At 42.5% G+C, this 15,141-nt stretch overlaps 1 protein-coding gene across 4 annotated transcripts in view; it reads right to left on the bottom strand.

Annotated features, from left to right (window-relative positions):
* Positions 1-15,141, bottom strand: part of FAM120C (family with sequence similarity 120 member C) — an 88,809-nt gene that overhangs the window by 5,736 nt on the left and 67,932 nt on the right. For 2 of the 4 annotated variants that reach the window (XM_081044055.1, XM_081044056.1), the window contains exons 11-15: positions 9,861-9,975; positions 6,805-7,014; positions 5,444-5,645; positions 2,801-2,939; positions 2,352-2,409 (exon numbers count right to left, since the gene is read on the bottom strand). In XM_081044055.1, the coding sequence (XP_080900181.1) occupies positions 2,352-2,409; positions 2,801-2,939; positions 5,444-5,645; positions 6,805-7,014; positions 9,861-9,975 (724 nt within the window). The remainder of the gene's footprint in view (positions 1-2,351; positions 2,410-2,800; positions 2,940-5,443; positions 5,646-6,804; positions 7,015-9,860; positions 9,976-15,141) is intronic. The other 2 variants (XM_081044057.1, XM_081044058.1) reach the window with 2 other exon arrangements.

Here is a 15,141-nt window from a genome sequence, read left to right as displayed (position 1 = left end):
AGGTAGATATCAATGTCTCCAATTAACATATGAGAAAACCAAGGCACAGAGAGGTTAAGTAACTTGTTCAAGGTCCCAGAACTGGCACGTGGCAGAGACATATTCCAAGCTAGATCATTTGGATCCAAAGCCTGTATACAACATGGGGGCTACTGAGAACTGCTGCTGAAGAATCTTGAGATAAAACAAAACTAGTAAAAATCCACACAATGGATAGAATTAGCCCCCCTCCAGGGAGCCAACAAAGAAAGAAAAACATTACAAATAAGTGACTTAAGAATTTGAAAGCACACAAAACTCCAGAGGCCTAGGAATACTCTCCAGAAGACACGACTATAATGTAAGCAAATTTATAACTCTGGAACAGTGAATTATCTCACACTCTGAAGAAAGGGGGACTGAACAGCAAAAGGGGAGTCAGCAAGGTAATCTGTAGCAGCTCTGTCCAGGGAAGGCGCCTTCACTGAAAACAAAGTCAGTATGAGGATGGCCTTGCCAGGCGACCTCTACAGTAGATAACAGTGTCCCCAGAAATCTTAGCCAAGAGAAACTTAGGATCATCAGCTATCTCGTGTTTTCTCTGTTTCCTCATCTGTGCAAGAGAGAATAATAGCATCTATTTCACAGGTTCCTATAAGGATTCAGTGAGACCCTCCATGTAAAGCACTCAGAACATGGTGTGCCTGGCACTCCATAAGAACTCAACAAATGCCAGCTACTATTAATGTTCTGATTCCATGTCCCCAAGCAAACTTCTGACACGGTGGCCTCCCTTGCAGCTTGCACTTCGAGAATAAAAGCTCTGGTAGACACGGTTAAGAGCATAGTCACTAGAGTCAGTCAAGGCCTAGGTCTGGCTCTTGTTTCTAACAATTACAGTTGGTACACTGTATTGCAATCAGCACAGCACAGGGCTTTGGGTTGAGTCAGCTCGGGCTGAAATGTCAACTCCGATATTGACTTTATGGATAATTTTGGGCAAGATGCTTCATTCCTCTGAGCCTCAGTTTCCTCCTGTTTAAAATGAAGACTAATAAATCTCACACGTATTTACATGAGTGACTGGAGTAGAGTAAGTGTATACTGTGGTAATTATTTCTTCTCACCATATGTCAGTACTCTATCTTTCACTCTCTCCCTTCTTGTCCACGTATCCCATTCTTTTAGCCATATCTTTATAGCTATTTCTGTGATCTTGGTTAATGTAAGCCAACCACTGAGAGATGGAATCACTCTTACTGTACCAAAATATGAGGTTTTTTAGACTATTTGCCTAATGATCAGACCCTGAATCATGGTGAATTCAACAAGGCTGTATTGCCTTATGGGAGCCTAGCTGAATGACCAGTTTTCCTTCTAGGTGCAATCCCTTTTACCTCACTGAACATCTTCTGGAAAACGCTGAGAAGCTTTAGAAAAAATTCCAAGGTCATTGCTTTCTGACTTTGGAGTGCATTACGAAATGCTTCATGTGGGGGACTTACCATTTTAGTTCCATTTTTGGCTCAAAATAACATTAGAGAAAATCTGTATTCTTTGGGAAAACATTAGACAATGGGGGTTAACGTGGATGTAATAAGGTCTTGCTGTACACAGGAGAGCTGATTTGAGATTGAGAAATGACGACAAAGGTGCCTTGCAGTATGGTCTAGTCGGTGACCTTTGTGAAGATTAGAGATTGCATATGAAGTGTGTCGTAGACGAGATGGCTTGATGGAAAGTAGGCACTCAAGAAATGGTAGCTGCTATACTATGAGGAGCCTAGCAATCTGAGTCCAATGCAAGACTTTGGATCACTATAAGAATAGGCCTTCATTATTTGGGGGGGGGACAGGGTGGTGTCTAATGAAGACCAGTGGGGACTGTGATGTAATTCAAGGTGTAGATTGTTAGAAAGTTTAAGACCATTCTGAGTCATTAAGAATACGGAGAATGGTAACACCTCCTCCTCTCCCACATTCAGCAAAGGCCACAGATCAATTTTGTAAGCATCTCTGGTAGCCCCTCAGAAGGTCAGGCATACTGCCGGCAATCCCACTGTTAACTTCACCCTGGCCCCTTTATGGCTGCATGTAGCACATATTATGCTACGTAAGGGTCTTTGGGACACAGCATCTGGTTTCCATCTTGTGGCCTCACTCAGTGAAAAGGATGACACTCTTCAGTCCTGTGGGAATGGCCTGGGCAAGCTAACCTTCATTAGGCTGCTAGAGAACAAGGGAATGAAATCAAATGGCAGGAGAAGCTATGAAAGCTCCCAGGTTTCCATGCCAGATCTGATCTCTTGCAATTTAGCAAAAAATGTCAAGAAGTATCAAACATAAGCTAGATAATCTCAAAAAGGTGCTTACTTGTTTATATCCTTTTTTATGTCCTTTGGATCCTCTACCAGTCTGTTCTTTTCCATGCCTTTAGAAAGTGAGGGGAAAAGTGATCATGAGGAACATATTAAGCCCATACTCCCATTTTCACTTAGTTAACAACTCACCTCCTCTAGGAATTGTGACCCTCTTAAGTTAGATGCCCCTCCTCTGTGCTACCTCTGTGCAAACCTCTCTCTCTCTGTCATTTCTATATTACACGAAATTGCTCTATGTCCCAGAATCCTCCTCCAGGGGCAAAAACTTTTTCATCAAGGCAGGGCATTTAGTATGTTTCCTGAACTAAACTGAACACTGGCTTTCAAAATGGAAAGGCAAGATGGAAGTTAATGCCTTTACCTTAATAGGATTCAATAGCTGGGCATTTCCCAAGGATACCTGACTGACACTAGCTCATACCAACCTATTCGAATACATACCCCTTTCCTGGCCCACCGACAGAAACCACCTGCATGCCAAAGGAGCCTCGGCCCCTAGAGGATCTGCTGCCAGCCCACTGGCCCACAACCATCCCGGCAATCTCCAGTTTTCCTCCTTGGGGTGGGATTGGATGGAGACCTAGAAAGAGAGGAAGAATGGCAGTACTGAGTGGTTAAGTGCAACGTAGGATAAGAGGCGAAACAAAAGATTCTACAGCCCACCTACTCTGCTTATTTCCATTTCTTTATGATAAAGACTTCATGATAACAACAAAGGGTCATGGTGGAGGCAAATTTAGGGGCCGGGGTTAAAGATCTATACACACCCACTTCAGCAAGTGGGGTGTGGATGATTCATTTTTAACTACAGAGCCCGGCACACAGCAGGCATACAACACAGGTTGAGAGAATGAATGTCTTAAAATCTAATTATTGGAAAATTATAGGCCCAAATCACTTGATTTAAATACATATCACTATACACTGGAGGATTAGCCCAACAACCAAATGAAACAGAAATTAATGAAACTAAACTAACAGTAATTTATCATTAAAAAGGCAACAACAGCAATACTGAAAAACCAGAACGAATTCAAGACAAGACAGCATGATATCTCCTTAAAAGAAGAAATTTGTGTGTGTGAGCTCACAGTAGAGTTTTGTAATTTGGCACAAAAGGAAGCCTTCATAGAACACAGAGTTCTAGTAATTCTAGTTCTAAAATTAAAAACCTTTAATTTCAGTTTATGGAGAAAACCCAAATGTTAATAACCCTTCACTCATTTTGCAGGTCATTAGTAAAGAGCCCTTTGTTTAAATACGAGTGGAACCCTAAGGAACTAGGGTGCTAGCTCCTCCTAAGAGGGCAAGAGAAGACTTGCATTTGGGGATCTTGTGGCCTTTCAGGAGGGAGGAGGCTCCTCATGAACGACCAGTAACTGGAGACTAGGCATCACTGAGAGCTGGGGCAATGGTGAGAACCTCCTGAGAATCTAGCCTTATGTCTGTCTTTTGAGACACCGTAAAATCAACAAGCAAAGAATGAGGGCCGGCCCGGTGGCTCAGGCGGTTAGAGCTCCGTGCTCCTAACTCCGAAGGCTGCCAGTTCGATTCCCACATGGGCCAGTGGGCTCTCAACCACAAGGTTGCCAGTTCCACTCCTCGAGTCCCGCAAGGGATGGTGGGCTCCGCCCCCTGCAACTAAGATTTAACAGGGCACCTTGAGCTGAGCTGCCTCCCGGATGGCTCAGTTGGTTGGAGCGTGGGCTCTCAACCACAAGGTTGCCAGTTCAATTCCTCGAGTCCCACAAGGGATGGTGGGCAGCGCCCCCTGCAACTAAGATTGAACACGGCACCTTGAGCTGAGCTGCCGCTGAGCTCCCAAATGGCTCAGTTGGTTGGAGTGCGTCCTCTCAACCACAAGGCTGCCGGTTCGACTCCCGCAAGGGATGGGGGGCTGCGCCCCCTGCAACTAGCAACGGCAACTGGACCTGGAGCTGAGCTGCGCCCTCCACAACTAAGATTGAAAGGACAACAACTTGACTTGGAAAAAAATCCTGGAAGTACACACTGTTCCCCAATAAAGTCCTGTTCCCCTTCCCCAATAAAATCTGGAAAAAAAACAACAAGCAAAGAATGAGAGCAGGGATCCGTGAAGTCACCTTCAAGGGATGGAATGAATGGCTGGCTCCCTGGTTTGTAGGACTTGATCATTACCTGACTGAACAGGGTGTTACCAGAGCAGACATCACACTGCTTATCTAATCATGGCCTTGCGCTAAACATTCATACTGAATTCTGTGACCCTCAATTTAACACAAACTTCAGTTTCCAGTTTTATTTTTAAAAGTGACGAGCAATAGACTACAGACACCTTCGACCATAGCAATGACACCCAATCACAAAATCTCTATATTTCATGTTAAAATATCCCTATTGAAATATCCTGTTTCACCAGGGTCCAGGTTATTTGCATTCTCAGGATTAGTATGTGAGCTACTTAAGCATGACCGTCTATTCTCATTAAGCCGCAAGTCAGGCGTCACCATAATTTAATAATTTATACATGTGTATGTATGTGTGTATGTGTGTATTTGTTTTCCCCTCTAAACCACATACCCTGGAGGGCATGGTCTATGGCTCATTTCTCTCTGTGCTTCTGGAAATATGTCAGATCTACCCTCAGAGTGGAAATGGGTACATCAGGCTATAGTCATCTGCCGACACTAGTCATTTACTCTTACCTCCCAGTGCTCTTCCTGCAACTCCTCTGTACATCTGCCTATGGAGACTGAGTGATCTCACCAGCAACCATGGAAATCCAGGTCACATGAGTTATAGTTCCCAAAAGTAATCAAGTGGCTCTTGGTTTCTGTATCAGTTATTTCAGGAGTTTGGTTGGTGATAGTCAAATCCTTAGAGACCAACCACCTCTATGGACAGTGGTCTGAAAAGTCAGTGGACTTTGTTCCCCAGGCTACACCTTTCTATCTCAACAAGCTCCTCTTCAAACTACCACACAACATAGAAGGTAAATGAGATAAATGTATGTGAAACTGCTGATTCTGTAACTGGCAATAATTATTACACGGGTTATTATGAAACAGATTGAGGATGCCAAATACCTCATGCTTAGGTACTGACCTGCAAAGCCCCGGCTCCTTCCTTGAGGGGGAGGTGGCATAGAGCCCATGGCTCGGGAATAAAGTGAAACAGGGTAGAGAGAGGGCACCATGGGAGGCACAAAAGTAGGTGACGGAAGTAGAGCAGAAGGCGGTGGATGGTTCATGTTGACTCCTTCAAGGATACTCTGTCTCATCTTTTCCACTTTGGTTGCCAGGTCAGCCTTCAAATGAGGAACAGAATAATAATAGCAGCTGCCATTTTTAAATTTCTCCTATATTTAAGGTACAGTATTTATTTGGCACTCTAGGTACAATCTCACGAGTCAATTCCCATTAAGGGAATCAAGGCCTGGAGTTAAATGACCAAAGTGACACACTCAGGAAAGCCTGTCTGGCACCAATGCCCCCACTCTTCATACCACACCACACTGCCACCATACTAGTTCTGACCTAGGGCTTGTGAGGCACACTGACTAGGTCAAGAAAGACAAATATAACAATAAGTATTTACTGATGGTCTATTACACAGCCAGCAACAGGCTAGGCCTTTTTTCAAGAGGGAGGTAACAGAGAGAACAAAACCCTGACATATACAAAGCCTTTCAACCTTGTCCCCCATACCCAGGATCAGAGAACCCAACCTGTCCAGGATAGGTCCATGCCTCTAGGCCAGAGGCCGGCAAACTTGTCCTGAAAAGGGCCAGATAGTAGATATTTTAGGCTTGATGGGCCATATGGTCTCTGTTATAACTATTCGACTCTGTCATGTCAAATGAATGTGGCTGTGTTCCAATAAAACTTTATGGAAATAAAAATGCCAAATTTTGGAATTTGGGGGTAGTTTGCCAATCCCTGTTCTGGTCCTTCAGCTCATTCCTCCCAAATGGATAAAGGAATAAGTAAGGGTTCCTTTCCCTTGCCTTCCCTCATCTTTCTCAAGGTTTCATTGCAAAAAAAAATAAAAAATAAAAATAAATTCCCTGCTTTTTACTCTGTTATCTGCATCATTACCCTCTTCTATTTCCAAACATAGTTCCATTACAAAAATACCACTACTTGAAAAAGTGACTTACATTTTCGTAAATAAGGGAGATGAAATTCTAAGAATTAGAGGACAGACATATGGTATATCTGAGTATTCCACAGGGAAGAAATGCTCAGAGTAAGAAAAGATATATGAAAACATGAAGCTCATTTTTAAAAAGCTTGTCAGACTCTGGGCCTTTGGGACTATCACTGACCAAGTTAGGTCAAGGTCAGCCACATTCTCCCACTTCTGCTACCTCCCTCTCCAGTGTCTTTGCACTGTTCCCCTCCCTGCTCATTCATCCCCACAGAAAATCAGAGACGGCTCTTAGCAGTTGCCCGACATGCTGGTACCTGGCCATCACAGAGCTCAACCAGGGATACTCGATCTCGGCCCGCTTTAATTAGCTTGCTCTGGAACAGCTTGCCATCGAAGTAAATCCAAGGGCAGCAGTGCTCCCAAGGGACTGGCTGACCACAGGCATCATTAGCAAACAGAGCCGTGTCGACTCCGCTCATGAAGAGGGCAGCAAGCTGGATACCTCGAGCATCCAGTTTCTCAATCTAAAACCACCACAGAGCAAAAAACATATTAAGAAATTACTGTTATTCGTTATATTTACTCTTGTTTCTGTTATGCTGATTATTCCAGTCAAATTTGAACATGTTGCCTTTCAATATAAACATTTGCATGCACAAGCAGCTTCTATCCATTTCTTTCCTGAGATGGTTTGAAAGATGCTCATTACAAAAACAACAAAAAAGGCACGTTTTGAAACTTTAAAAAGCCACCAACTTGAGATACCAGTTTTTGTTGTTGTTGTTTTGGCTTGTCAAATTAGGAAAAAAACAAACAAAAAACCTTTTGGTCTAAAGACCAAAAGAATACCCAATGCTGTTTGGTGATGCTCATACAAAGCTGACGAGGAATGTATATTACAATTAAGCAATGTGTATCAAGAACTTTGAAATGTTCACATTTGTTGACTCAAATTCTACTTTTAGGAATCTATTTTAAGGAAGTAGAGATGTGAATAAAGTTCAATGCATAAAGATGCTAATTGTAACATTACACATAATAGGGGAAAACTAGAAAAAAAATGGTCAACATTATAATAATTAAATGATACAACTAAATGATAATATGCTATTCACTAAATTTTGAAGACATAGAAAATATGTGCTATGTTAAGTAAAAAACAATGTATAGTTACATCAACAACATCTCAGCTATGTAAAATGCACATGATGAAAAACTGGAAGAAATCATCAAAACGTTCACAGTGGTTATCTCTACTTGGTGTGTTAGATGGCTTTAATAGGAAAAGGGAATATACTTGCAGGTCCCCTTCTAGGTGTGGTCTAGAGTCAGTAACTGCTGTAGGACCAAGCAACATTACATTTATAGTAAAAAGGAATCACCCATTGTTCATCTTAGACTGTGTTGTCTTTCCCTTAGTTGACCTCACTTGAATTAAGATTTTCCAAGTCTTGTTGGACTTGATCTTCTTCTAATTTATCCTAGGGCTTCAAAGGTTTATGGCTACTGAAGTTGGGAGAGGGGTGTCCTGTATTAATAAGTAAAATTTATTGAGTACTATGTAATACTTAAAATAGGTACGGCACCATTCTACGTGTTTTGCATCTATTATTTTATTTAATGTCCTCATAACTCTAAACATAAGGAAACTAATGCTAGAGAGGTTAAATAACCTGCCCCAGGACATACCAATAGGAGGTAATGAAGCCAGGATTCAAATTCAAGGAAGTCTGGCTTCAGAGCCTGCCCTCTAACCTACTACCCTGTTTCCCGGAAATAAGACCGAGCTGGACAGTCAGCTCTAACACGTCTTTTGGAGCAAAAATTAATATAAGACCGGGTCTTACATTATATTATATAAGACCCCGTCTTATAGTAAAATAAGACCCGGTCTTATATTAATTTTTGCTCCAAAAGATATATTAGAGCTGATTGTCCAGCTAGGTCTTATTTTCGGGTAAACATGGTATGTCCTACTGCCTTCAGTTATACTATGGATTCATTTTCTTCCTTATGCTGTTCTAGGCTTCCCTCTAACACCCAATAAGTATTATTTAAAAAGGAAGTTGTTCATCAACAGATGAATGCATAAAGAAGACGTGGTATATATATACAATGGAATATAATTCAGCCATAAAAAAGGAAATCCTGCCATTTGAGATAGCATAAACGGAACTTGAGGGTATTATGCTACGTGAAATAAGTCAGACAGAGAAAGACAAATACTGTATGATCTCATCTATATATGGAACCTAAAAAAAAAACCCAAAAAACAAAAAACCCAACCAAATTCATGCATTAAGAAAGATAAGGGCGGCCGGATGGCTCAGTTCATTAGAGCGCGAGCTCTGAACAACAGGATTGCCAGTTCAATTCCCACAGAGGCCAGTGAGCTGCACCCTCCACAGTGTCACCTCCAAGACAATGAGATGACACTGAGCTTCCGGAGGGGCAGCCAGATGGCTCAGTTGGTTAGAGTGAGAGCTCTCCACGACAAGGGTGCCGGTTCAATTCCCGCATGGGATGGTGGGCTGTGCCCCCTGCAACTAAAGATTAAAATGGTGACTGGTCTTGGAGCTGAGCTGCGCCCTCCACACAACTAGACTGAAGGACAATGACTTGGAGCTGATGGGTCCTGGAGAAACACACTGTCCCCCAATAAAAATTTAAAAAAAAAAAGAGATTTGAGGTTATTAGAGGCAGGGGTGGATGGAGGAGGAATTGAATGAAGGTAATCAAAGGCACAAACTTCTAGTCATTAAGATAAATGAAGACTAGGGATGTAATGTACAACAGGATGACTACAGTACAGTTAACACTGCTGTATGATAGATAAGAATGTTGTTAAGAGAGCAAATCCTAAGAGCTCATCACAAGGAAAAATATATGTATATATCTGGTATCTATATTTGATGATGGATCTTAACTTACTGTGGTGTTCACTGCATGATATATGTATGTTAAATGATTATGCTGTACAACCTAAACGTATACAGTGTTGTGTATCAATCCTATTTCAATTAAACTGGGGAAAGAAAGGAGGGAGGGTGGACATTTACTCAAGAGATCAACAGGGGACACCAGGATGAGTCCCCTGTAGTATATCTTGAAGAGTCAGAAAGCTTACCATGGTCTATGGGCCACAACTTATTTTTCTTGCACAATATTCATCTTTTCTATCCATTCTCACCCATCAGCATGGGAACAGCGTTGCAGGCACCTCTTGGTTTTATTAACAGACATAATATTTGGTTAAAGTGAATCAAACATTTACCTATAGAACTTATTCTTCTCCCTACCTCCAGGCAAAGCTCAAGTAAAGCTATGAGCTCATGAAATAAAGAATTTAAATGAGGATAGATCAAATCACCTTGAGTTCTTGAAGTTGATCTGGTTCATAAAGCTGGGTAGACACTGCCTGTGCAAGGAAGGTGTCTAGCTCATGGCGATGCAGGATTCGGCCACCAGGCCACTGAACCATGTACCTAGAAAATAAAAACATCATTATTTGGTCATAAAAGCTTGTTTAAACTAAGAAACTATCATGGCCAGATCCTAGACAAGGTTTTGGTGATTCCAATGGAACAAAGTAAAAGAATCTCTGTCTTTGGTTACTTGCAGTCTCAGTAGCCGAGGAGATAGGCACATACATCAACTAGTGTGTGAAGTACCAAGATAGAAGAATGCTACAAGAGCACAAAAGAGGGCTACGACTAAAAGAATGAGGAAGGGCATCCTGAAAAAAAAGTCAGCAGGAGTTGAGTTTCAAAGACTATGTAGAAATCAATTAGTGAGACAAAAGGTGGGGAGAGGATGCTGTAGGTTGAAGGAACAGTATGAGTGAAGGCATAGAGGTATGGAGTTCAGCATGAGATACCAGGTTAGATAATGCTGGAGCTAAGTAGGTTTGCAGTGATGGGAGGTGAGATTAAAAAGTAGGCCAGATCACGATGGGTCTCGAAAATAGTATTAAGGAATTTAAATCTTTATCCTGAAAATATAGGAAGATGGTTAAGGACTGTCAGCAGGAGAGTGATATTGACTGGTTTGAAGCTGAGTTGGCTGAAAGCGTAAGAGACAAAAGGCATGGATACCAGTCGGGAGGCAACTGTACAAATGTGTGGCCCAAGAGGCCTGAACAAAGGTGCTGGCTGAAGGGATGGAGAGGGCCAGGGACAAAGCTATTAAGGAGATAAATCCACAGGATCTGGTCATGGATTTTTATGGGGAGGGCGTAAAGGAAAGAGTCTAAGATTCCTAAAATGCTGGCTTTTGGGCAGATGGCTAGATGATGGAGCCATTCTCTAATATAAGAAATGCACTAATTAAATAAATATTCACTTATGACTATTTGAATTGAATTTCATGAATTGAATATGCCTTACTGTTGGAGGCACCAAGAATACAGAAAGAGGAATAGAGAGAGATAAAAAAAATATAAATACATCAGTACAAAGTCTATGTTCTTAGCTCCTGAAGGCCCCACAAGACAATGTTCATAGTTATTGGAGTTGTGTGAGACTTCAGAAACTTGGCATTTAAAGCAATAGCTGGTCTCTTTTAAGTGGCATATAAGGTGGGTTTCTGGGGATTCTGGCCCAGTTGCTACTACCAGGAGGCAGCGCAGTGCCCTGGGAAGAACCCGGGCTTTGCAGCCAGACAGCAAAGCTTCAAGTCTTTAACCTGCTGTTCCTCACCTGGAAAGATCACAACAGTGCAGGCGGCTCTACTGCCATCATTTTCTTCGAGCCCAAATGACCCAAGATGGTTCTGGGATTGCAGGACACGGCGACAAGCCCTGTTGCTCCTTTAGGAACTAAATTCTAAATGACTGGGATTTCCAGGGGGAATCTTCCTGGTCCACGCAAACTTCCCTTTGCCCACACAATTACCTGCTTCCCTTCCCAGACATTTTCTACTTGAAAAGTTTATTCTTACTTTATAATGTGTTTTATACTTTTTGACATTCTGTCATATATTGCATAATTCATGGCTTATATCTTCTATCAATATAAAATATTTGTCTTCCTCAATGCTTTTTTTTTTTTTTGCCTCGAGGACTATATTGCCTATCAATATTGTTTCTCTTTTGATTTGTAGTCCTATGCCCATTCTTTTATTTTCAATTTTTCCATCTTATTTTATTGGCAAAATGTGAAGTAAAAATAGAAGGAAATGAACAGAAATGCGATTACAGTGGGGGGCTTTAGTATACTACCATCAAGCTATGACATATAAAATCCACCTAAAATACATTTAAAGTCACAGAAGATTTGAAAAATACAATAGGTTCAAATGCTTGGCTGACTTTGTACAAAGAAAACGCATTCTTTTCAAGTGACCCTGTGAGTTCCCCTGAGGCCTAGGACTTTGTTTGTTTGCCCTTATTCTATTGTCCTATTTATCATTCCGATTTATTATGAACTATCTAGCACAGCACATGGCATAGAGTAAGTATCGGTAAATATTTATTGAGGGAATGACTGAATGCATCAGTCAGGCCATACCAAAACACAAAAACCCTCAAAAAAATCCTCCAAAGCAGAATTGTAGCAGTCATACCCTGACCACTATGAAAGATAAACTCACCTATAGGAGTCAAATGTGGAGATAGGCAGGCTCACAGACAGACCAATACAATGGGAGGGATGTGATTTGATAAAGGGAACAGATTATTCTGAATGCTCTAAGGAGAGAGTGACTACATTTACCTGGGAGAATCGGAGAATCACAGAGAAGTGAACATTTCATTTCCTAGGGATTTGAGTTTTTGGTTTGCTTTATACTTTAATGTTAATTTGCAATTTTATGTCTCTCTAACCTTAGGATGGTGCATAGCAGAATGGGTGCTCAATGAATGTCTGCTGAATAAATGAGTCAATATCACGACATTCAAAAGGAAATGCTAGCTCCATCTTTTGGCCAGCACTGCTCTTTTACCAGCCTTGAATGAATTATGAGACAGAGAGTGTAGGGTACAAGGAGTCAGAGGAGTGAGACGCTCATAAATAAGACAGAAGGAAATAATGATTATTAAATCAACCAATATTTAGTGATGCTTATCATGTGCTGTTTTTTGAATATGATTCCATTGGGGGATTTTTATAGCATTGCTAACTTCCCAAGGAAGTTCCTCAATCTCAATGACAAGATGACATCTTTATTATTAGTAGTAGTATTTACATTATTATACACGCTATATACAAGCATTATATATTACATTATATGTGTAGCAAACAACAAGTTACTCGTAGGAATAACATTTACTAAATTCTTCTTGCAGTCTAGATACCTTGGCAGAAACTTTGCATACATAGCATATAGTAGCAAAGAATACAGACTTGGAGTCTGACATACTTAGTTCCAGTCTGGATTCCACTACTTCTTTTCTACGTGACTCTGGGCAAATGCCGTAACCTCTAGGGGCTTTAGTTCACTCATCTCTAAAATGGTGATGATGGGGCCAGCCCGGTGGCTCAGGCGGTTGGAGCTCCATGTTCCTAACACCAAAGGCTGCCGGTTCGATTCCCACATGGGCCAGTGGGCTCTCAACCACAAGGTTGCTGGTTCAACTCCTTGAATCCTGCAAGGGATGGTGGGCTCCATCCCCTGCAACTAAGATTGAACACGGCACCTTGAGCTGAGCTGCCACTGAGCTCCCGGATGGCTCAGTTGGTTGGAGTGCGGGCTCTCAACCACAAGGTTGCCTGTTTGAATCCTGCAAGGGATGGTGGGCTGCACCCCCTGCAACTAGTAACGGCAACTGGACCTGGAGCTGAGCTGCGCCCTCCACAACTAAGACCGAAAGGACAACAACTTGAAGCTGAACGGCACCCTCCACAACGAAGATTGAAAGGACAACAACTTGACTTGGAAAAAAGTCCTGGAAGTACACACTGTTCCCCAATAAAGTCCTGTTCCCCTTCCCCAATAAAATCTTTAAAAAAATAATTGAAAAATAAAATGGGGATGGTGCTGCTTATATCGCAAAAGGTTGTAATGAGGACAAAATTCATGTAAAAGCACTTAGCACAGTACCTGGCACAGCAGCAAAATTGGTTACCATTTGTAACTGAGCCACGTAAGGTACAAATCCTTCCTTTACTACTTGGTGAAATCCTCATACTGTGTTTCCCCGAAAATAAGACCTAGCCAGACCATCAGCTCTAATGCGTCTTTTGGAGCTAAAATTAATATAAGACCCGGTATTATATTATATTATATTATATTATATTATATTATATTATATTATATTATATACCAGGTCTTATATTAAAATAAGATGTGTTAATTATGTTTTCTATCTCCATTTTTTTGTTTTCTCTTTGTTGCAGTTCTTCCTGAGATCACTGAACATCCTTATAACCAGTGTTTGGAACTCTGCAACTGGTAGATTACTTTCTCCATTTTGTTTAGTTCTTTTTGTGGAGTATTGTTCTGTTCTTTTGTTTGGGATGTTTCTTTGTCTCCCCATTTTGGCTGCCTCCCTGTGTTTGTTTCTATGTATTAGGTAGAGCTGCTATGTCTCCCAGTCTTCCAGTCTTAGTAGAGTGGCCGTATGTAGTAGGTGTGCTGTGAGGCTCAGTGACGCAATCTTCCTGGTCACTTGAGCCATGTGGGTTCCCTTGTGTGGGTTCTGTGTGCAATCCTTTTGTAGTTGCATCTCTGTTGCTATTTGCACATTGATGGTAGGGACTGCCCCTCGGGCTTACTGGCTGTGAGGACTGGCCTTTACTACAGTAGAGGAGTTGTGGTGCAGGGGAAGCCTACAGAGCAGGAGCTGCCTCAGCAGGGCTCTGGTGCCTGCCAAATCTGCCCCTTGGGTGTGTCATCCTTGGAGGCAGCTGGGTGATACTCCAGTTTGTTTTGAAGCTGGCTCCTAGGGCACCAGCCCCAGGGCCACCTGGCAGGGGACCCTCTGCAGGTCAAGTTCAGCCACAGTCTGTGCCCCACCCAGGGCCTGCTGGCAGGAGCCACAAAGAAATCTGTAGGGGCCGCCACTTGTGCCATGCTCGGAAGCTCCTTGAGAGGCCAAGCCACGAACCAAGGCCACCTGCCGCTAGTGCCAAGCTTAGGGCTGCTCAGCCAGACGTTCAGGACATGCTTGAGCTAGATGCTGCTTGTCTTGTTTCTGCAAACTTTTGAGAGCCCCTAGGAAAGTCTACAGCATGAACCAAGGCAGGCAGCTTGTACAAAAAAGCCACTGGATGCCGCGTGGGTGTGCCCGAAAGTTGGGCACGGTGGGTTCTAGAATCACCAGGGCATGGTGAACCAGTAGCAAGATGTAGCGATAGAGACTCAGATATGGCAGCTACCTGCGTCTGCACACTGGGAAGGGGGAGGGTTCATCAAAGAAATAATGGCCTCGACCAGCTCCTCCGTCCAAGACAAAGCTGTCCCTTCCATTGCTCCTGAAGCCAGACAACTCAGTTTTTCACATGTCCCTGCCACCTTCCCAGCTGCTGACCCAGCACTGGCGCTCACAATCAGTGATTATGGCGGTAAGTCTGTGCACGGTCCCATTTAGAGTAGTGCCTGGGACTCCCTCCACCCTCTGTCTCACTCAGTCACAATCTCCGCTGGTTTTCACAACCAGAAATTATGGGGACTTCTCTCCCCAGCACTGGAACCCTGGGCTGGGACCCCTCGCT

This window comes from Rhinolophus hipposideros, assembly GCF_964194185.1.
Source record: "Rhinolophus hipposideros genome assembly, chromosome: X".
NCBI classification, from domain to species: Eukaryota; Metazoa; Chordata; class Mammalia; order Chiroptera; family Rhinolophidae; genus Rhinolophus; species Rhinolophus hipposideros.
This window is presented reverse-complemented; position numbering and strand designations above follow the sequence as displayed.